Here is a 20,706-nt window from a genome sequence, read left to right on the forward strand (position 1 = left end):
TTGGTTATTAGCTTTCAAAATTCTTAACATATTGCTTTGGAAAGATTAAGTACTGGTTAAAAATTGAAAGATAGTTGACAGCTGAATTTTATAAACTTGCCAGTGTGAACTAGAAATCAGCCTTTGTTAGGAATCCTTAATACATTGCTTACATGAATTCCCTTGCAAGTTCTACCATACAGGAGCAAAATGCTATCAAGGAGATAAGTGCAAATTTTCTCATGCTCCCCTGACTGCAGAAACAAAAGAGCTGTTGGATAAGGTGAGCAGTTTATGGTCTGTAAACATAAGGTTTGTTGCTAAATGAAGCGGGGTGTGTGTGCTGGAAATTTCTGTGAAATTCTCAGGGAGTGTGATGCTAAATGCTAGCAATGTTAAAATTCCCTGTTGCTCCTTAGCACAGTAAATCTGTGACCAGTTTCAATACCAGGAATTTCCTTCACCATCAGTTATTCAGTTATTTTTAGCCACATCAGACTCGTTTATTTTCACAACTCATCTTTCTGCCCATGAACTTTCTTTTGCGTCCCTTTCTGTGGAAATCTTCATGTAGTCTGTAACAAGAAGTGTGGGTTTTATGTTGTCTGACTTTAGCTGACTTCTGCACTCAGGGTGGAGAAAAGAACAAGGTGCCTCCTCTGGACAGTTCATGAGATGCTGACCTTTGTTTTAAGTAGGATATTCGTGTCTCTCCAGTTACTATACAACAGACCTTAACAGAAAAGTTACATTAAGACTAGAAACATTGTGAATCTTAGACTTGAGTCGTTCAGCTTCTCTCACTACTGTGTGAAGGAAATGGGCTTGTGTGAAATTGTCCCTTCCTGGCTGCAGAAATAGTTTTCTTCCTAACTGCGAATCAGTGTCCTGCAAAACAAGAAATAATAGATTTATAGTGCATTTGAATTTGATGTGAATATATAGTAGTATTGCAGAGGGCAATTATATTTAAAAGGAAAGTGCAAGACTAAATTGAATTGCATATACTGTGAAATTTATGAAGTGTTTGCTGTATTGCATTGTTCTAGGTTTTGAATACTGAGGAGGAACCACAAAATGAAGATGAGAAAGAACTGGAGGAACTCAGAAAGCGTGGCATAGTTCCCCTCCCTAAGCCACCACCGGGTGTTGGACTTCTGCCAACCCCGCCAGAGCAATATCCATTTTCTGAGTCTGACATTGAAAATTATCAAGATCCTTCAGGAGAATATAAGAAAATCCCATCTCTTTTTGAAATAGTTGTGAAGCCTACTGTGGATTTAGCACACAAAATTGGAAAAAAGTAGGTTTCAGAATTTTGTGTAGAACTCTCCTTAAAGCATGGCTGCATAAATATTTAAACAATTCTCTTTGTTTCTGTCGGCAGTATATACTTCCGAATGTATTGCTTAAGTTAATGATCTGTCAAATGTTGGCTATCGCAATTATTTACTTATTTATTGCTTTCCATAGAGGAGAACTTACTGAACCTTGACCTTCCTCCAGAAAGTCACTCCATTGGTTCTTGTTCTGGCTCTGTGCCTGCCTTGCCTGTCCTCATGTGTAGGTTGAGCAAGGTTCATTCTCTCCTGCAGTCTTTTTATAGGTTGTTTTTTCTTGATCAAACCTAACGGAGACTCCTGATGGAGACTGTTGGCCCTGGGATGTTTAAAACCCTTTGTCGAAGCAAAGTCCAGTTCTGCATGATGCTATATTGAAAAAATGTTCTACTTCCAAACAAGCTCTTCATGTGTTACGATGTGTATGTGATGTATATAGTTTGTATATTTCTCTTCAAAAATTATTTTGCTGCTTCCAAATGTTTATCCAACTGAAGATCAAATAAGTACAAGCAGACGTCTGTAAGAGTGAGGAGATAACTAACAGGCTGTTGATCTTTAGGTGCATAATTTGACTCATTAATTTTCTTTTGCCTACAGGCCACCGACCTTCTATAACAGTGCATCACCGCCAAGACCACCGTTTCAGGGAAACGACCCGCACTCTCAGCATATGTATAATCCAGGTTCAAGTCCAGGGCCAGGACCTGGCATGTCACAAGGTCATAACGGGCCACCAATGCACCCAGGTTCTCCTGGACATCATCCATGCGCAGGGCCTCAAGGCCCAGGAATGCCGCAGAGTCCTCCTATGCAGGGTGTTCCACCAGGCTTTCTTGGACCACAGAACCAGACTGGTATGCCTATGCAAGGACAGCAGGGTGGTCCGCCTCTCACACCGCCGGGTCTCAGTGGATCTTACAATGCCCCGGGAGTTCAAGGACATATGGTGAACGTGCCAAGAGAGAATCATTGTCCTCCAGGGCCACAATACCAGCAGATTCCTGGTGAACGGCAGCCCAATATGAATTATGAGCCTATTCAGAACCCAGCTGATTTCTATGACAATTACTATTCTCATCAAGCTGTACATAACTTCCAGCCAGCTAATAACTCTGGTGGTAAGGAGATTTAAAAATTAATTGTTCTTTGATACGGTGCTTTGTAGTTGTGCAGTATTAAAACGTCATGGCTCCAAAGCTGAGCAACTGAAAGAATTTTGGATAGAAAGCCAAACCTCCTGGAATGTCTTTGCTGTATAGGCTTTCCCAGCTGGTGCTTCCCAGTTCTGTGATATAAGTCACATCAGTTTTGTTTGATGGCGTTTTATGTTTTATCTCCTCTGCTGTAAAAAATTCTATAGGATAGCTTCTAATTTGTTTTGTTTTGGGGTTTTTTTGTACTGCAGATGGAACATGGCATGGAGAATTTGCAGATCACCAGGCTCACCTCATGGCTCAAGAGTCGCACCAAGGTGGAAGCGAGTCAGACTGCATGAGTAGCCATATGGGCCACAAACCAGCCATTAATGTGCCGGATTTTCTTCCGGCGATGCAGAAGGCCCTGTACGTAAGACTTAGTCAAAAGCATCAAAGAGATGGAGACTCTGTCAGCAGCCAGGGTCAGAGGGCAATGAGCAAGGATGAAGGTAAAGATAATTTTGTTAAAGTTCTAAACATACTTACTGTCCGTGTATTAGCCTGGGACAAATCTGTTTACTTGGATTTTCATCATGATATCATTCACAATTTCTGTGAATGTGCAAGTATCAGCACAGTATTTTCAGCTGAATATCCTTGCTTTCCTTCCCAGCTTGTTCTAGGACTTCAGTATAGGCTTAGTTGCTTCATTCCAGTTCCAAGTAGAAAGATCTGTGGGTAATTTTTAGATATAGCCTGCACTTTTAAAAGGTTGTGTTGCTCAATTACTTCTTAAAATCCCTGACTGAAACAGAAAGGTGGTTATTTCTGACTGCCAGTACTGCAAGGCACATCTTAGGTTCTGTTTATTCAGTCATGCCTCTTGATCTTTTTTTGCATATTCCATTTCTCTAGAGCAGTATTTTTTCCCTCTGTGATACCTGAAATCTGCAGTGTTTAATCTCGAGTGTCTTTTCTGTAACCTGGATGGCGCAGAGCAGTAAGCCTGCCGATCAGATTCAGCCACACAGGCTACGTTTGTCCCTTGGCTTGCTGCCCTCTTTTCTGAGGCTGCTAGGCTGTGTGACCAGAAACGTGTCTTCTGTGTGACCAAAAGGCAGTGGCTGTATCAAATGTTTTTAAGGGCGTTGCCAATATAATTCTGATCAAATGGTGAGAGTGAGCTTGGAGATGCAGCTCCATACAAAACCAGAGTGACCTAGAGTTATCTACTTGGAAGTGAAGCCTTCTCACCAGTGTTCTAGAGTGACTGGTCCTCCTGTCTGGAGGGCTTTGGGAAAGCAGCATAAAGGAAAAACGTTCCTATTAACTGCTTCTGCTCCCTGTTGGATATTCGTGTGGTACAGCTAGCAGCGTGGAACCACGCGTTATTGTGCATTAGGTACTGGGGATGGCGCTGGTGTTCATCTTCTTTCTCATTTTACTGAGCCAGAACAGACCACTAGTCTCCTTCAGTGAGTAGGCAGGTTCAAGGTGTGGACCTGAGCACACAGCTGTGTCGATAAGGCCTTCCTTAATTGCATGACAGTTGAGAATTTATCCTTTAAAATTAAAAATTCTTATTTCTTCCCTTCCTGAATCTTGACCTCTCCCTAAAACCTTGTGATTTGGATTGTAATAAGGCAGCAAGTTCCACATTTGTAATTCATCTGTTTTCAAGGCTGCTGTAAGGTGTCATTTTACTTTTCATTCTGCCATCCCACGATGAAGGTCATTTTCATCAAGACTCAAGATGTTAAATGGGTTAGTTTTCTTCTACTAGTACTGATAGAAATAATTGTTTGAAAGCAGGTTATTTTCCCAGTTTAATGCTGACAGAGAGATATGTAGAGGGAATGCAGCAGAGCTGGGGAGTATCTCAACTAGCTACAGTTTTTTTGTTATGTCAGTTCTTCATTGAAATTTATTTTTATCATTTTAGATTACGGTTGTTATAATACAGGGAGTGATGATTTAATATCAGGTCTTTTCTGTTTGATTTTACTGGAAAGTTGTTGTATGAGTAAATGTGATGCATTCCCTGGTGTTTATTTGCTTGAATATTTTTTTTTTTTAGATGACAATGTCAACTGGTATTCCAGTAGTGAAGAGGAAGAGGGGAGCAGTGTTAAATCAATACTAAAGACATTAAAGAAACAAAGTGAAAATTTTAGGAATCGTCAGCAACATTCCACAGAGCAGCACATGCTCGGTATTCCTACCGATCCACGGCTGGCAAAAGAAAAAGGCACAGGGCCTCAGGCTGCTGACCCGAGACTTCGGGCCTCTCCAAGGTCCAACCCCAGAAAGCCTTCAGAGTCGGCATCCCTGGACCCACGGCTCGTCCGAGATCCCAGGATGCACAAGGTCAGTGACGGTGCTCATGCCAGCTCGTCCCTTGGGGGAGCAAAGCTAGATTTACACCACGCGCATGCTGGAGTTAAAGTCAAGCAAAAAGGGATGGATGATGACGAAGAGGACTCGGAAAGAGAACTGAGAGAACGAGCTTTTCTGATACCGTTGGAACCTTTGCCTGGTGTGACGTTAAGGGATCCCCGATCTCAGCTTAGGCAGTTCAGCCACATTAAAATGGATGTTACCCTGATGAAACCAAACTTTGCTAAGCATATTGTATGGGCACCCGAAGACTTGCTCCCTATACCTTTGCCTAAGCCTGACCCCGTCTCTTCAATCAACTTACCTCTTCCTCCACTCATTGCTGACCAGAGACTTAACAAACTGCGGAATCTGAAAAACGATCCCCATCCAAATGCAATGCCAGCTGACCCACGACTAGCTGCAAAGGCAAAAAACAGCTTAACGGGCAGGAGCGGCTATTTGGATCCGTCTGCAGATTCGCATGCCAGTAGCTCAAGCAAATTAGGAGATCCCCGCTTACAGAAAAACGTCGATCCCAGACTCCACAGACTGTCGAGCACGGATACGCATCACGGAGTCGCAAAGGATCCACACCCTCCGAAGTTTGACCCCCGCCTCGCCAGATCTGCTGCTGGCTCCTCACAGCCCTCGGAAGCTGCGGCTACTAAACCTGACCCAGATGCTCTGCCTCCATATGCCCCCAAATTATCGTCAAGCGGTGTTAGACTGGGAACTCCAGGCTCGATACTGAGCGGTATTAGTTTGTACGATCCAAGGGATCACAGCTCGTCATTGGACACAGCTCCAGCTAGTTCAGGAGAGAATGGAGAGAACCAGAAAAAAAGTATTTTGAAAAATTCTGGTAAAAATGAACCCAGTCTCTCAGAAGATACGTCGCTCCAGAAGGCTGCCTCAAATGTGGAAAAAAATACAGAAGGATCATCATCGGAAGCTACTTCAGATAAAGCAAATAGCACCAGTAAATCTCAGGCTAAACACTCCAGCGCTGCACCTGCGGTGCATAATCTTCCTATCCAAGCTTTGTCGGGATTAATCAGACCGCAGTACAGCGACCCGAGGCAGGTTAGACAGCCTGGACAGGTAACTCAGACACAGGATAATGATCCGAATGGGGAATCAGATGATAAGTCATTAAAAGATGTTTTCAAGACTTTCGATCCGACTGCTTCACCGTTTTGTTAGCAATTGATTTTAAGTCTTTTTACTGTTGTGAATATTGCAGTTTTCTGCTGTTTTGTAACTGGTTTACCTCTTTGCTTTATTTATTTTTAAATTATAATTATCAACACTTTTCAGCTGCTAATCTCAGAACCACATGCAGTTATACAGTATGCTATAGTGTTTGCAAAGCTGTGGTATTTTCTATATAATACTTTTCCAATTTCAGGGAGACTAATAATTGACATGTAGAACCCCCCCATGTATTGTGTTAGAGCTGATAAAAGCACTTTCATTGTAAATAAGTCATTAAGAAAGTCCGAGACCTGTATATGTGTGAGCTGTCTCTTTCATAAACAACATTTAGATATGATTGCCACATTTGTATGATTGTATAGATACAAGCAATATTATGTACATTACTGTGAGAGACACTGTTTGACAAGGATTGTCTGACGCATCAAGCCAAACCTACTAACTGATTCAAAACCTACATAAATGATTTAAAAGGAAAACGTTGATCTTCCTTTTCAGATCGGTTGATGTAAGACATTGACAGTTTTTATTCATGCAGTCAATATTCTTAGTGTAAAAGAGACCTATATCGCATATTGAGGATTAAAATGTCATATCTTTTAAAAGTATTTTATTCTATGCTGTATATAGAAGAAATTGTGAAGTACATAACTAGAAGAAAGTTACTGTTAAAGTGGAGAATACCTAAGTTGTCTAATACAAAAAAGGTTTTTATTTAATTTTTTCACGCATACACAATTCTGATTAGTGCTATAAGTTACATTGTGGTGTTCATGTATTTCAATGTATTTTTGTATTCAGCTGCTTAATTTGTATTGCTTTTTTTGTATTGATGTAACTGCAGTACTTGTATTCATGGTGTCTTTATGACATTTTTAACAAAAAAATTAAAAAGGGTACAGTTAACGTCTGGTAATGACTGTGATGTTGACATGTTGGCAGCTCGCTCAGCATTGGGGAAGGAGCAGTGGGGCTGTCTGAAGGATGCAGGTGACTAAACCTGGGTTCAGTGCAGTCACGGCACCACCATACAGTCAGGTGGTGGTGGGGGTTTAAACTAACCTCGTACTGGATCCAGCCAGAGTTAGCTTGGGGCATGGTTCCAGGATCAGACTGCTGCTTTAGAGAGTCGTCATTGTTCTCTGACTACGATTAACAGTATTGCTGTGAGAAATGTCGTGCATGTTCTTTCGTTTCTGAAGATGTTGCATGCCGAGAGCACAACTGTCCTCAAAGCCTCTCTTGTTTTGCCTTTTGGGTTGCTTTTTATATAGAGGAAATGTAGTCATACCTAGCTAGCTACGTTTACAATAAAAATTTGCCGTCTGCTCAATTGCCACCTGGTTCCCGCCCACTTAGAATGTTTCTTTGCATTCAGTCTCTTCCTCAGTGACCTTCTTTTTGCTTCTGTTGGTTGGCCCAAGTAATGCTTTGCGACTGCGACAGTATAGTGCTTATCACCAATCCTGAGGTCTTGGTTTCTTGTGCCTGTGAGACAAACGGGCAAGAACACATGTGTCGTCTTCCATTGATGAGCACAGCTTGGATGAACCGAGGGAAGCTGCTGATTTCTGTATGCACAAAACATGGCAAAGGAGACATCGTGGAAAGCAATAATGGCCTTCCTAATTTTGCAGAGTATAAATTGTATTGATTTTACAATGCTTTGAACCATGCTCAATCCAAATAATTGAAAACTAGGTAACAGACGTGAAATGTGGTTGCTGTTTTGAAGTAATCTGTTAGTCCTACATAATTACTTCTTCTTCATCTGGTCACAAGTTTGGCTGTTTGAGAATTTCATCAAAAAAAGAAGCCAGCAAATTGGACAGCAGGGAAAAGTAGAAACAGTTTGGAAATGCCATGTGGATTGGTAGGGGAACAAAGAGGAAAAGTGACGGTACTGAAGCCAGACGTGTGGTTTCACATTTAGATGTGGAAAGTACTTGCAGGATGCGCAGCTCAGACCTGAAGTTACAGCTTCTTGTAGGGTGGTGCTGACGCCATCACTGAATTGGATTCTCTGTGTTTTTTTGGAAAGTACTAGAAAAATGAAAGTCAAAGGAAAAGCTTTGATACCGAGAGCGAAGTGACATGCCTTACAGTTGAGACAACTGAAGGGGATCTTGGGCGGTTTGCCATTGCTCTGGTGAAGCGCCTGTTTTGGAGTTGCAGGGTGTATTCCAGTAGGGTGGTCCAGAGTGTTGCCTTTGAACCTTGGAGATCCACTGCCACCTCAGCATCTTTAATACAATACAGTTTATTTTGGAGAAGAAGGGGTATGGAGTAAGGAGGAAACGTAATTCAGAAGGGGCCAACTAGTCCTTGCGGCTCGTTGTCTCCATGTCTAACTGCCTCCTTCCTTCTTCCCAGATCCAGCCTTGGCCTTGATCCAGCAGGTCCCCGTGGGGCTCTCCAGCTGCGGCATGAGGATCTGTGGGATGCTGCTTGGCTCCTCCATCCACCGGTGGTTTATTTGTTGCAGCTTTCTTCCCAGAGTCTCCAGTGTGCCCGCTGCTACTGCTTGTCCTCGAAAGATGGAGGAGGTTTGTTGCTACAGCGCAAGTGGTAAAAACTGTCTGACGTGGGGAAGGTGGGGACAGTCCTGCCACATGGAGGTGGGCTGGAACGGGCTGCGGCCACTGGGAAAGTCAGGTCTGATCTGTTGTGCAGATTGATTGTGTTTTGCAGGGGAGGCTCTTTTCTGTCCCTTCCCCCAGTGCAGTGTGCTGGCAGGGAGCGCCGCTTCCCTCGGACGCTTGCAACTCGGCCCTCTGAGGCTGCGAAGCACGGACACGGAGAGCAGTAGCGGGAGCAGCCGGTGTCGTTGGCCCTGGATGCTCTGGACGCATGTAGCTGTGAGGTGGGTGATCATCACCACTGGATGTTCTGCTCTGGGGTAAAAGAGAGTCCTGGGGCTGAGAGGGATTTGGGGGAGAAAGGTCTTGTTTCTCTGCAGGGTCGAATATTCCCCACTTCTGCTGGGCTGGGGATGGGAAACTGAAATGTTTGTCTCTGATCCCATCTGTGCTCCACACTGCAGAAAAACTGAGCATTGCTAGATCACTACCTGGTGTTTGCTGCCCCATGATAATACATGTAGGGGAGATTTCTACCCTGTTTTAAAACTAGGTAGCCTGTTGTAATATTTCTACCATGATGAGAAGACTAGCATGAATCCTTCATAGTGCAAATTAAATCATTTATTCTTGCAAAGAAGAGAATAATTAATTACAGTCCTGTTTGGCAGATCCTATCCCTTAGTCTTCCTTCGCATTCAGTTCTTCTTTCCTCCAGCTTTTGTAGCGCCTTTGTTCACATTACCCTCTGAGTTCGTATTTTGCATATGAGCCCCACCCAGTGCCCTGGCTCTTCCGCAGGATTACGTATCTCTGATTGCCCTTCCTGTGCAGTATTTGGGATTGCTATGCCTACAGGAAAAGGTGATGGTTGCAAAACTAGTTTGATAGTGTGCTAAAGATAGGGGCCTGAGAAAGACCTCCCGGCTCTGAGGCTTTCTTATGCAGGAGCTGACAGAGTGCTGCAAGTGCCTTCCTACATCCTTCTGTTCACATCTTGGGTGCTGAAGAATGCAGAACCAGCAGTTACTGACAGTAATGATGATGATGAAGGTACCTCTTCAAATGCTAGCAATATTTGCCAAAGAAAAAAAAAAAAAAAAAAAAAGCCTGACTGATGATGTAAGAGCCAGATCTGGCTTGCAGCTGGGCAGGGGCATGCAGTATATGAATATAAAGAACTGTAGCTCCACTTGGTAGCCGTTGATTCAAGAGTAATGGTTTCAGTGACTCCTGTGCCAGGTAACAAAGATCAATGAATGATATTTTACTTGAACAGGAAACCCTTTGTTTTCCCTTTCATGGGATCTTAGTCTTTGCCAGCTCCTATGTCCTCTGTGTCTTGGTATCGCATCTTATTACTCAACTGCAAACACATTCTGGATAAGAGGCCCCTTAGGAAATACACTAATGTGTGGCATCATTTTATCCTTTGCTTTGTTCAGTCGCCAGAAGGAAGCAGTGTCTCTGCAGGGTAGAAGGTGCCACAGGAGGAGTGGCCAGCACACAGAAGCCTTTTCAGGCCTTGCACTTTCAGTCCTGCAAGAGCAGCTCTAGCAGAAGAGATGTGAGCAGGGAGGAGTGCAGCGCGGGCCGCATTCGTTCTGCTGAGGCCAGTTAGCGATGCCGTTCCCCTCCAGCAGATGCCCTTTCCTGTTTTTACGGGTGGCTGTCGGTAATTGTGTGTCCTTTAATAGGTTTTGGATGCTTGGGGGATGTTCTTCGTCTGAGGTGACAGTTCTTGCACTATAGCTGTCAGGGTGGGTTCAGCCCCTGCCTGAGTCTTGCGGAGCCCTAATTCATCCCTGTCTGAATTTAAAAACTCCTTGGCTCTATGCCACAACAGTTTTTTTCTCCACTGCATGCAAAAAGCAGCTATTTCTTCTTCTTCAGAGTCAGGCGGGGGCTGTTGCAAACCCTATTAGAATAAAAATATATGCTTTAACGTACTGTTGTATATGAACTCATTTGAAGTATTTTAAATAATACACAAGTCTGAATGCATCAATGTGTATGTGATCGGCATGGCTTCTCTACTTGTTAATGCTTAAAACGCTTAAAAGTGGTTAAAAACCTGCTTACAGAGAGATAAATGGAATGCAGTATAGTTAAGTTATTGATAAGCAGGGAAATTTCCAAAGGGAACAAGCCAGGTCATAAAGGACTTTGTAATCTGGACAGTCAAGGTGAAAGAATGGGCAGTTACTTCAGGCCAACATCAGCAAAGTAAAAAATGGACACAAATACTAAGTTTTTAGCAGCATGAGCAATTAACCACAGGTGGAACTTTTTCACCCTTGTAGCCGATTTGTTTATCCAACGGAATTCTAGTAGAAACCATGCCTCTCTTAAAAAGACATGCTGGAGCTCAGCAAGAGTTGTAGGATCATATGGGAGGCCAGGGTACAGGATGGAAAACTGCATCAGTGGAGGGTCTGGTTGTGCTTGCACTTGTTTTCTGAGTGCTTTCAGATAAAGCCTGCTCTCACAAACTATTTACAGTCGGATCAGTCAGCCACCATTGGCAGCTGCAAGGGAAGCTCCTGGGAGTTTTGATGAAAGCTCACCTTGAGACAACATAGAGGCTAACACTGACATGGACTATTGCCAAATAAAGGCCTCCAACAAGATGCTGCTGCTCCCCTATCCAAAAATGAAAGGGGAAGCAGACCAGCTGAAGATGACTTCGGAGTCATCTAGCAGTGACAGAGCAGATTCAGTGCCTGGAAAGATGTGTAGTGGGCTTCAGAAAAAAGACAGAAAGGCATAAAATAACATCACAGGAGGAATGTTTACCCCCAGCTGGGGTCAACAGAGGTCCGGCTGCAGGAGCTCCTTGTGGTGTGGACTCACCTTGCAAAACGTGTTTGATGGCATCAGCATTAACTTACTTTGATACATGCTGCCTCTGCTGCCTTCAGGACGTGCAAAACCGCTTGAATTAGGTTCTGTGTGTTGCTCACGAGCAGCTCAGAAGACGACTTGCTCTCTGCTGTGACTGCTTTTACCCTTAGAAGATATTTTAAAGGATTCTACTGGGAGAACATCAGACAGTGTTCCTCCCCTGTGTGGCCAGTACTCCGTCAGTCCCTCCCAACCCAGAAGATTGTCCCCTGTGCTCTCAAAGCAGGTTTCCAGAGAGGCGGGCACACCAGGGGAGGAAAGGGCTGTTTACAGCAATAGGAAGAGGAGAGGGAACCCCCTGGATTGTAACTGAACTCCAAGGGCTACACCCAGAAGCCATCAAGGACCTCTGGAGACCAACCCTGCCTGTTCCTTTGAAAAGGGGAACACCAGCCTTGGGAGGAATTGTCCTTGACCCCAGCAACTCACCTGGCCACGATGCCAAGCTGGCTGCTGATGCTGTAGGTCTGCTCTGCGGCGCGCAGCAGCTCCGCAGAGCATCTCTTGTCGAGGCAGTGCTTCGCAACAATGTGGGCAAATCTAACAAACACCTGCCCATCGGAAGCCATTTGCCTTGCACAGGCAACGAGCTGGTCCTTGCTCTAAAACAAAATAGAAATAAATATATTTGAGGAGAGAAGAAGAAAAAAAGACTCTTGCAAGACAGGGAAGAGGGTCCAGGAAGCCAGGATATATTCTGAAGCAAGGAAAGGACTGGACACCAAGTTCACATCTAATCAGGAGGAAGTAATTTCTAGTGCTTTGCATAAATACAGCTGGTGCCACTCTTAACAAGAGTGGGGTAAGGCAGGGGGTTCAGCAGGCACTGGGCATGCCTCTCACTGGCTTTGACTGTGCTCTTGAGGAAAAAATGTGCTGGGGTGGAGGGGGTGAAACATTGCGTACCAAGATGGGGCCCTTCTTCCTCAGGAACTGAGTCATGTGAATCATCCTTGTTGCCATGTCCTTGGTGACCTGGGACATCTTGCTGGGGCCACCCTGCCATGTGTCACTGTTTTCTCTCTCGCTCTTCGCAGGGCTGCTGGCAAGGGAGATGCTGGGAGGACTGTTCTGGTGCTGTTGAGACAATAACTGAACAGATGCGAAGTCTGGAGAATTTGGTGCTGAGAAGCCTCTGCCTGTGTGTTTCTGAAGCAGTTTTTGGTGAGTAAAGGAGATGGGAGAGCTGCCCACCACCTCGCTGGGTCTGCTCTGCCTTCCCAGCCAGCCCTTCTCTCCCCTGCCTTCACCCACAGTGGGACTATCCCATCCAAATACCCTGTGTGCCGTTGTCTCCAGGAGCTATCTCCAAATGGGTGGTAGCTGTCATATGAGCTGACAGCGCTCACGATTCTGAAGTACAATTAAGTGCTCTAAACTGCTGTGCTAAGTGATCTGGATCGTGTACTGGAGCCTTTGCCAGCTCCTGACAACCGAGCAGTTGTGGGAGTGGAGCTGGAGGTACTCCCAAAGGGTGCTTGTGGGGAGGCAAGCTGAGCAGAGACAGGTCGTGTTTCAGGGCAGGGAGAGCAGTACAGCCTCCCCGCCCTCCAGAACAGCGTTGGGAGATGCGCGTGTCTTTATGCAAGGGTGCCCATCAGATCAGATATCCGGAACTCGGCTGAGCAGGGCAGCCAGCAACCTGATCTAACTGATGGTGGCCAGGGGGTTGGACTATTGACCTCCAGAGGTCCCTGCCAACATCACTTATCTTAATGCTCTGTGGTGTGAGTACCAGGACTGACAGACAGCCCTCACTGTCACCCTGCAGTAAGAGCTGATGGGGGAAGGAGCTACTTTACCATTTTATGTGCCTCCCTGGCAGCTCCACTTGCTTGTCCGCTCCTGCCTGGGCAGGTTTCTGTTGGCGTGGTGTGGCTCAGAGCACCAGGCTCTTGGGCTGGGAAGAGCTTGGCTTTGCTGTTGCATTGTCTTGGAAAGTGCTGGTCCCCTGCGTTCTGTAAGCATTGTCTGATGAGCTGCAGAACATGTCCGCTGATGCCCCGGGCAGCCTGAAGCTGTGTGACAAGGTAGTGTGCCTTTGCTGACCAGTACCAGACAGTACTGTCTAGGCGGAGATGCCCTTCGTCCTGGCAGCCCTGGAAGAGCTGGCTGGCGCTGCCCACTGCATCAGACGTGAGGACCAGAAGGTGGTCTGCAAGGGAGAGCAGGTTTGCCTGCGATTGCAGTTGAGCGCTGGCCTCCAGAATGTCCTGGAGGGTGGTTTTGACCCACTCTACATTAGCCATTAGCCGACTTGCCTTCTCGTCAAAGGCCTGTTTGCTCCTCTCTCTCTCCTCTTGGGAGAGGGAGGACAGGGCTGGTCCCACGACATCTCGGATGACGCGCAGGTGTTCGGTGTTGACCTTCTCCAGGTGAAGCAATAACGCCTTGGCCCTGAGGGCCAAGTCTCTCTGCAGAAGCTCAAAGCGAATGTACAAGCTGGCAGTTGAGAGCGGAGAGACCAAGAGAGTATTGGAGGCATCCAGCAGTGCTTCCATTAGCACCTTTATCTCCTCCCTGAGCACCAGGATTTCACTGCGACCATGGTCTTCAGGGCAGGACAAGTAAGAGAGCCGGGCGGCCTCCTGCAGCCTCAGGGAGTTCTCAGACACAGCAGCCAGGAGGCTCGGTGAGCAAAGCTTGTTCTTCACGGCACTTCTCAGCTCCCTCAGAAACAGGACGTCCCTGCCTATGAACCGATCCACAGCACCCAGCAGGACATGCATGCTGACAGCCCACTTGATGCAGTGCAACTCCAGGTTGGCCTTTCCCACCCTGCAGGAGCCCTCGAAGGACGCTGCTTTCTCAAGTAACACTTTGGTGTTCGTCTGAGCATGTGAAAACTTGGCTTGGACCTGTAGAAAGCTCTCCCAGACACTGGGGGAAATGGGATTTCCCTCACTACAGGCTATGCTTGCAATGTGTCCTGCTAACTGAACTGCTCCTGCTAAACCCATTGTGGTCTCGTCCAAAGCCTGTTTGCCTCTCAGAAAGTCTGCAGACGAGATGAAGCCAAGTATTTGCTGAGACAGACTATACCAAGAGCCTGCCACAGCTGCCAGACACTCTTTGGTCTCACAGATCCTTTCTGAGAGCGTGAGTGCCATTTGGAGAAGTCTGCTTGAATGATGAAGCTGCCTTAGGGCTGTTTCCCTGGCCAGGGAAATAACACACGGTGTCAGTAATACAATCATGTGGTACTGCCCCAGCGTCTCCACCTGGGGAGACTTGGCAACGGGCAGCGCTTCCTTTGCCACGTTGATACAGCTGTTGCAGAGTTCAAGCAAGGCGGAGCAAGCAGCATTCACACCTGCCATGTCATGGGCTCTTGTTGCTGCTAGGAGAGCTGTAATGACAGGGTGTGTGTCTCCTTTCCTTGGAACAGTGTATGGGTGTGAGTTACCTGGTCGTGAAGACGGACAACTTAAGATGTCTTCTGGCAATGCAGCCTCATCCGTAATGGCTTTTAGCCCAGCCCGCAATGGGCTGAGTTCAAGCCCCTTTGCAACATCAGGGCTTCGCACTTGTTCCCGGAGAGGGCTGAGGATATCTGGGTGGTTGGACCCATCCAGCCCATCTTGGACGTGGTGAGCAGTATCCATCAGGCAGCTGGCTGCCTTTGAAAAGGCATCCCTCGTTTGGAGGCAGGAGAGTCTCTCTGGACAAAGGGCTGTGACCGCTTTCAGCTCAAGGATGGAGTTGGCCAGTTGCTCAACCCAAACCAGCAAGCCGTTCCTGAAAATGGGGTCTGTGGCTCTGTCCACGTACCTGGTGGTAGCTTCAACCACCCAGCGAGCCCAGCTGGTGAGGCGAGTTGCATGCCAAGAGAACTGCTCAGGATCCTGACTTCCCAGAGCCGTTTGAGACTGGTCCCTGTGCTTGGCCATTTCCTGGACGGACAGCTGAAGGAAATCATGCATGCTGACCGTCTCCTCAAAACACCACAAGAGGCTTTCTGTTGCTCCAGCCCAAGCGTGGTACAAGGACTGCAGTTGCTGAGCAGCACTCGCCTGGGCTGTGTTTCCACTCATTTCTGTGAGCAGTGGAGGGAGACTGGCGAGGAGTCTCTCCAGGTACTCTACCCACTCTCTGATTTCTCTGGCAGTTTGGCTTTTGGTGCACCTTGCCAGAACAAAGTCTGCCACTTTGAGCATCTGCTGGGCATGCTTGAAGAAGGTGGCAGTGAGGGGCTGAAGCTTCTCTAAAAATCCTTCTTGTCCTGCAGGAAAACACCCTGTACCAGCAAAGCTAAGAGCATCTCCAACTAACTGCCTGAGGGGCTCCTTACCCTCAAAGAAGGTGTCGAGGATTTGGCACAGAGTAGCTGTGAGCACTGCCTGGTTGAGACTCTCCACCTCCTCTCTCATGGTGTGACATTCCTTCTCCAGCCTGCTTTCTCCCCAGCTTTGCTCTGGCCGTCCCTCCTGCTGGCTTACGTGGCTGCAGATGCTTTTCCTCAGCCGTAGCAGAACCCAGCAATGTTTTACCAGGTCCAGCTTCAGATCTGGCCTGGACGAGTCTGCTAGAAGCATGCAGTAGAAAATGACCGCTTCCACATGAGCACTGAACTCGCTGTCGGAGAGGTGCGCTGGGTCTGGTTGAAAGAGGAGAGCCAGCAGCCTGCTGATGTGCTGGGAAAAGGTCCCATTTCTGTCCTGTGGCTCCTTGCTGCCCATATTGTCGATGAGCAGGGAAGTGAGCTCTTTGATGGTCCCCTCCGTCAGCTGGAAAGCGTCGTCTTTGGAGACGTTGACTCGCTGAGCCCAGGAGTGTTTAAGATCACTGTGCTTGGCTGCGTGGAGCAATGGAACACACTTCTGAAGGAGCTGCAGAGTTTGGGTCAAGCTCTTCTGTCGAGGACAATCTCTGAGTTCCTCAAGGTGCTTTGCTGTCAGATTGCTCAGCAGAAGCAAGGCCTCGGAAAAGGCCTGGAAAGCAGCCAGCAGTCCTGGCATGTCCCCTGCATCCTGCAGCATGCTCAGGCACTCCAGAAGCCAGCTGGCAGCCTGAATTATCCTCCTCGTCCCAGCAGCATCTTTGATCTGAAGGATCTAACCAGAAAAAACAAAAGGGAGAAAAACTGTGGCTAGGGCTCAAGAATCCCTGTTCACTGTTTCATCCCCCGTGCAGTTCAGATGACACTGCAGCCCTCGTAGGGAAGAGGCGAGGCACATTTTGCTCAGCAGACCTGCCCTAGGGAGCATGTGGTGAAGAAGCAGCCATTGCTGCAGCTAGAGCTTCCCCAAGGCCCAGCCCCTGTCCCTGTGAAGGGCAGCTCTTGTCCCTCCTACAGCTGCACCCTTAGCCACTGCTGCATCCCATCCTGACCTCCCCTCCTTGCTCCGGCACTGGCCCCCTCCACCGGTTACCTTCGCTGTCTCTGTTAAGACCCTCTTCGCCGACATGGCCAGCTCCTCCCTGTCGCTGGGGTTGTCTGGCTGTACCTGGAGCTTGCGGGCTGCCAGCAGCATGCACCTCCCTGCCAGGGCGAGGGACTCTGCCGCAGGACGTGTCTCCTCCTTGAACACCTTGTCGCTGGACTCCTCAGCCAACCTGGAACAGTAGCCACTGCACTCAGCTCTTCGCCATCCCGTAAGTACCAGCCTCGGTGGGTAGGAGCAAGGATGCTGTGCCAGTCTCAGTCTTTAGCAAAACAATTAGCCATGCCAGACTTTAACTGGGCTTGAATTAATTTTAGTTGTATTTGCAAGAACTGTTTCAGAACCTGTTGCAGTGGATGAAATTCACTTTAAGATGGGGTGTCTGCTCTCTACCGGCTCCTAGCTGTAACAGCAAAATAAGTCAGTGGCAAGTGCCTGATCTGTGGATTAGGGCTCCAGTTTTACTGAAACGTTCAGTAAATTCACTGAAGTGTTCAGTTAGTTGTCTATTAAGGTGTGTTAAACATTGCTTGCTGAGGTTATGCATACTTTGCCACTTCCAGGTACAAATCCTTGCGTTGTCCTATCTCTCCTTTTCCCTTCCTAAATCCTATCCCCCTGTCGTGTTGCCCATCCCTTACCCCTCACGTTCCCACCTCTCCAGCGAGGTGCAGGCGGGCAGGCTACAGAGGCAGGCTCCCTGCCAATTTCTTTGCCATCCCTTCCTCTTCCTTACCCAGCCCCCAGATCTGCCTGGGAGACACCCAGCAAACTTACCTTCTTGCAACAGAAGCGAGTTCTTCTGTGGCTTTGGCTAATTTTTCTGCATTCTTCTCTAAATTGGGAAAGGCCTGACAAAACCCATCTTCCCATTCCAGGGCGAGGATTAGATGGCAGAGCTGTGCAGCCATGGGGCAGAGGATCCTTTGGATAACTTTGTTTTCTGTTAGGAGCCCGAGATCATAGAGATAAAAAGGCTCCATTTTGTCCCGTCTGGAAAAGGGAAACAAAAGGTGGGATTGTTTGGCATCCTTTGCAATGGGTAACAGTTACCAGTTTTAACCAGTGACCTTGGGTTTGGATGGCTGCTACCGGGTTTAGTTTCTCCCAGCCCTGCAACGAGCTGAGCAGCCTGCGTTTCCCCCTGCAGCAGGCTTTTCCCCCGGCTTTCCCGGTGTGGACCCCAGCTCCGCAGTCCCGCAATGCCAGGCAGGCCTCCAGCGCCGCCCGGCTCCGCGGCACAGCCGTGTTCCCAGGCCCACCCCACGGTCCTGTACTGACATCATTCCGAGGGCCCAGGGACAGCAGAGCCCCTGTGTCCTTACCCGGGCACAGACAGTCCTGCGGGCGAACGCTGGGACAGGGTGGCGGGCCGCTGCCGGGGCGGGGGTGCTGGCGGGGTGGTGACGTTACCTGCCCCACGGGCCTCCTGGGCAGGGATACGCACCCAGGGCGGGCGGTGCGGGGATTGATTACACCTCCATTACCATTAACTCGGTTCCTGTTGCGACAGGGTGGAAGGCCAGCGCCTGCGTGCCAGTGCCGGCCGCGGCGGGCTGACGACCCCTTGGCCCCCCCCCCCCCCCGGCTCTTTCGAGGCCAAGGCCGTTTCCGGGGGCCTGGGGGCTGCCTGGCCGCCGGGGGTGCCCCCCCGGGGTTACTGGGCGGTGCTTCAAGGCCGGGGACGGGGGAATGGCTGTGCGGGGGGGGCCCGGCCGCCGGGATGCGCCAGCGTCTCCATGGAGACGGGCCGGGGGCGTCCCGGCGCGGTGGCGTCATCGCCCGGCGCCCGGCCGCGGGGCACGCCGGGAGCTGTAGTCCGGGCCGCCGCCTGCCTGAGGCGCAGCCCCCGGCCCAGGCCGCCGAGCCGCCCGGCGCCCGAACCTTCACTCCGTGCCGGCGCTGCCCGCCGCCGGCCGTGGGGTTGGGCGCCCGGGGACGCGCTACTCTTGCCTTAAAAACCTGAGGAGAGAAGGCGGCAGCGTAGGCAGAGCTGTTACCCGGCCGGGCCCCTCCTCACCCGGGCCTGCTCGCAGGGCCTCGGCTGCTTCGCCTTCGGTTAAGAAGCGAGGCTGGTGCGGCTTTACAGGGTGGAGCAGGCATGATTCCCACCTTCTCTCCTCCCGAGCTGCGTCTGTGTGAGGTTTGTAAGCCCTGTGCTGAGCTGCCCTTCCAGACAGGCAGGGTCTCATCTCTGTGCTCACTGGGGCGGTAGGACACAAATGCAAGGCAGATAAATCCCAACTTTTTCTGTATCCTTCCACTTAATGGAGAATATCCCTGGGAAATGACGACCCTCCCGGGAGCATAAGCCTCAGCGCTGCCTGCTGCGTTAAAGCTGAAATAATTCTGTGGAAACTCAGAGAGTAACGTAAATAAAAGCAAAATCAGAGCTGAAAAAAAAGACCTTCAGGCTGGGAAAAATCCACTTTTTGTTCTTTGTGCTGCAGCTAATGTGGGAGTGGGTAAGTGTCTTTGCTGTGGAGTGGTAAGGATTGATCCTGACTAAGATCTGACCGTTAGCAAGGTGTGCTGTTTGTGGATGTCTGTCTAATAAAGTGCTGGAGCTGGATCTTGCTCCAATTTCCTCGTGTTTTAAGCACTTCCATCCTAGCGACAGTTGATTTCCTACATTTTCACGGAGGTCGTGAATGACTCTACCTTTAGAAATTACTATTGTAATGCTGAGGGTTCCAGAGCCTCTGGGGCAGCACAGCTGTGCGAGTTTTACCTTCTTGCAGAGTCTCCCCCCGTGAAGGTGCAAAAGCTGATAGAGTCCAGCTGTAGGTGCAGGTGTGGGATCCTTTCTTTCAAAGGAGCTGCAAATGAGTTGTGAGAGTTTCTAGGCCTTTGCACCACCTGCCTGCAGCATACAAAAGGTGGCCTGTGTCTTGATGCCACCACTTCCAAAACGCTGGAGAGCTGGAGGTAGAACCCTGCCAGGTGTGCCTGCCTTCCCCCCTTTGGGTGGGTGTTGTGTGTGGGATGTTGGGGAGTTGAGGGGGTGCGCAGCATGCAGCACGAACTGTGCCATGGGTGAAATTGCAAGGTGCAGTGTGCAGCATGAACTGTGCAGTGGGCAACGTGCGTCATGCATTGTGCATCACGAACTGTGCATCATGCATTGTGCATCATGCATCGCACATCATGAACTGTGCAATGGGCAACATGCAACATGCATTGTGCAGCATGAACTGTGCCATGGGTGACACTGCAAGGTGCAGTGTGCAGCACGAACTGTGCAGCGGGCAATGTGCGTCATGAATTGTGCATCATGAACTGTGCAATGGGCAACATGCAACGTGCATTGTGCAGTATGAACTGTGCCATGGGTGAAATTGCAAGGTGCAGTGTGCAGCATGAACTGTGCAGCGGGCAATGTGCATCATGCATTGTGCATCATGAACTGTGCAATGGGCAACATGCAACATGCATTGTGCAGCATGAACTGTGCATCACGCATCATGCATCACGCATCATGAACTGTGCAATGGACAACATGCAACGTGTATTGTGCAGCATGAACTGTGCCATGGGTGACGTTGCAAGGTGCAGTGTGCAGCATGAACTGTGCAGTGAGTGTTGTGCATCATGCAGTGTGTGTCGTGCATCATGCATCATGAACTGTGCAGTGGGCAACATGCAATGTGCTCATGCAGCATGAACTGTGCAGCACGTCATGCACATCGTGTATCATGAACTGTGCAGCGTGCAGCATGCAGCGTGCAGCAAGAACTGTGCAATGGGCCAACACGTAGCCGGCGTCGTGCAGCGTGAGCTGTGCAGT

The 20,706-nt window shown here is 48.6% G+C and overlaps 2 protein-coding genes across 3 annotated transcripts in view; one reads left to right on the plus strand and one right to left on the minus strand.

The window, feature by feature from the left end:
* Positions 1-6,958, plus strand: part of ZC3H6 (zinc finger CCCH-type containing 6) — a 28,971-nt gene extending 22,013 nt beyond the window's left edge. For both annotated transcript variants that reach the window (XM_056357106.1, XM_056357107.1), the window contains exons 8-12: positions 153-262; positions 1,029-1,282; positions 1,920-2,440; positions 2,728-2,967; positions 4,536-6,958. In XM_056357106.1, the coding sequence (XP_056213081.1) occupies positions 153-262; positions 1,029-1,282; positions 1,920-2,440; positions 2,728-2,967; positions 4,536-6,040 (2,630 nt within the window). In that variant the 3' untranslated portion in view covers positions 6,041-6,958. The remainder of the gene's footprint in view (positions 1-152; positions 263-1,028; positions 1,283-1,919; positions 2,441-2,727; positions 2,968-4,535) is intronic.
* A 155-nt stretch (positions 6,959-7,113) lies between these two features.
* LOC130157474 (uncharacterized) lies at positions 7,114-16,243 on the minus strand. The gene is made up of 4 exons (XM_056357108.1): positions 13,338-16,243; positions 12,442-12,612; positions 11,965-12,137; positions 7,114-11,640 (listed from the first exon to the last, which is right to left on the minus strand). Exons 1-4 carry the CDS (start codon positions 16,212-16,214, stop codon positions 11,514-11,516), a joined length of 3,348 nt encoding a protein of 1,115 aa, XP_056213083.1. The 5' UTR covers positions 16,215-16,243; the 3' UTR covers positions 7,114-11,513.
* Between the last annotated feature and the right edge of the window lie 4,463 nt (positions 16,244-20,706).

The sequence above is a fragment of the Falco biarmicus genome, chromosome 12, assembly GCF_023638135.1.
Source record: "Falco biarmicus isolate bFalBia1 chromosome 12, bFalBia1.pri, whole genome shotgun sequence".
In the NCBI taxonomy this organism is placed as follows: Eukaryota; Metazoa; Chordata; class Aves; order Falconiformes; family Falconidae; genus Falco; species Falco biarmicus.

Coding starts and splice junctions, on each gene's coding strand:
- LOC130157474 (XM_056357108.1), bottom strand. CDS start 16,214: ATGGGCAGCAAGGAGCCACAGGACAGAAATGGGACCTTTTCCCAGCAC. Junction 12,138..12,441: donor GGAAGAAGGGCCCCATCTTG/GTACGCAATGTT, acceptor ATTTTGTTTTAG/AGCAAGGACCAGCTCGTTGC. Junction 11,641..11,964: donor CAGCTTGGCATCGTGGCCAG/GTGAGTTGCTGG, acceptor ATATCTTCTAAG/GGTAAAAGCAGTCACAGCAG.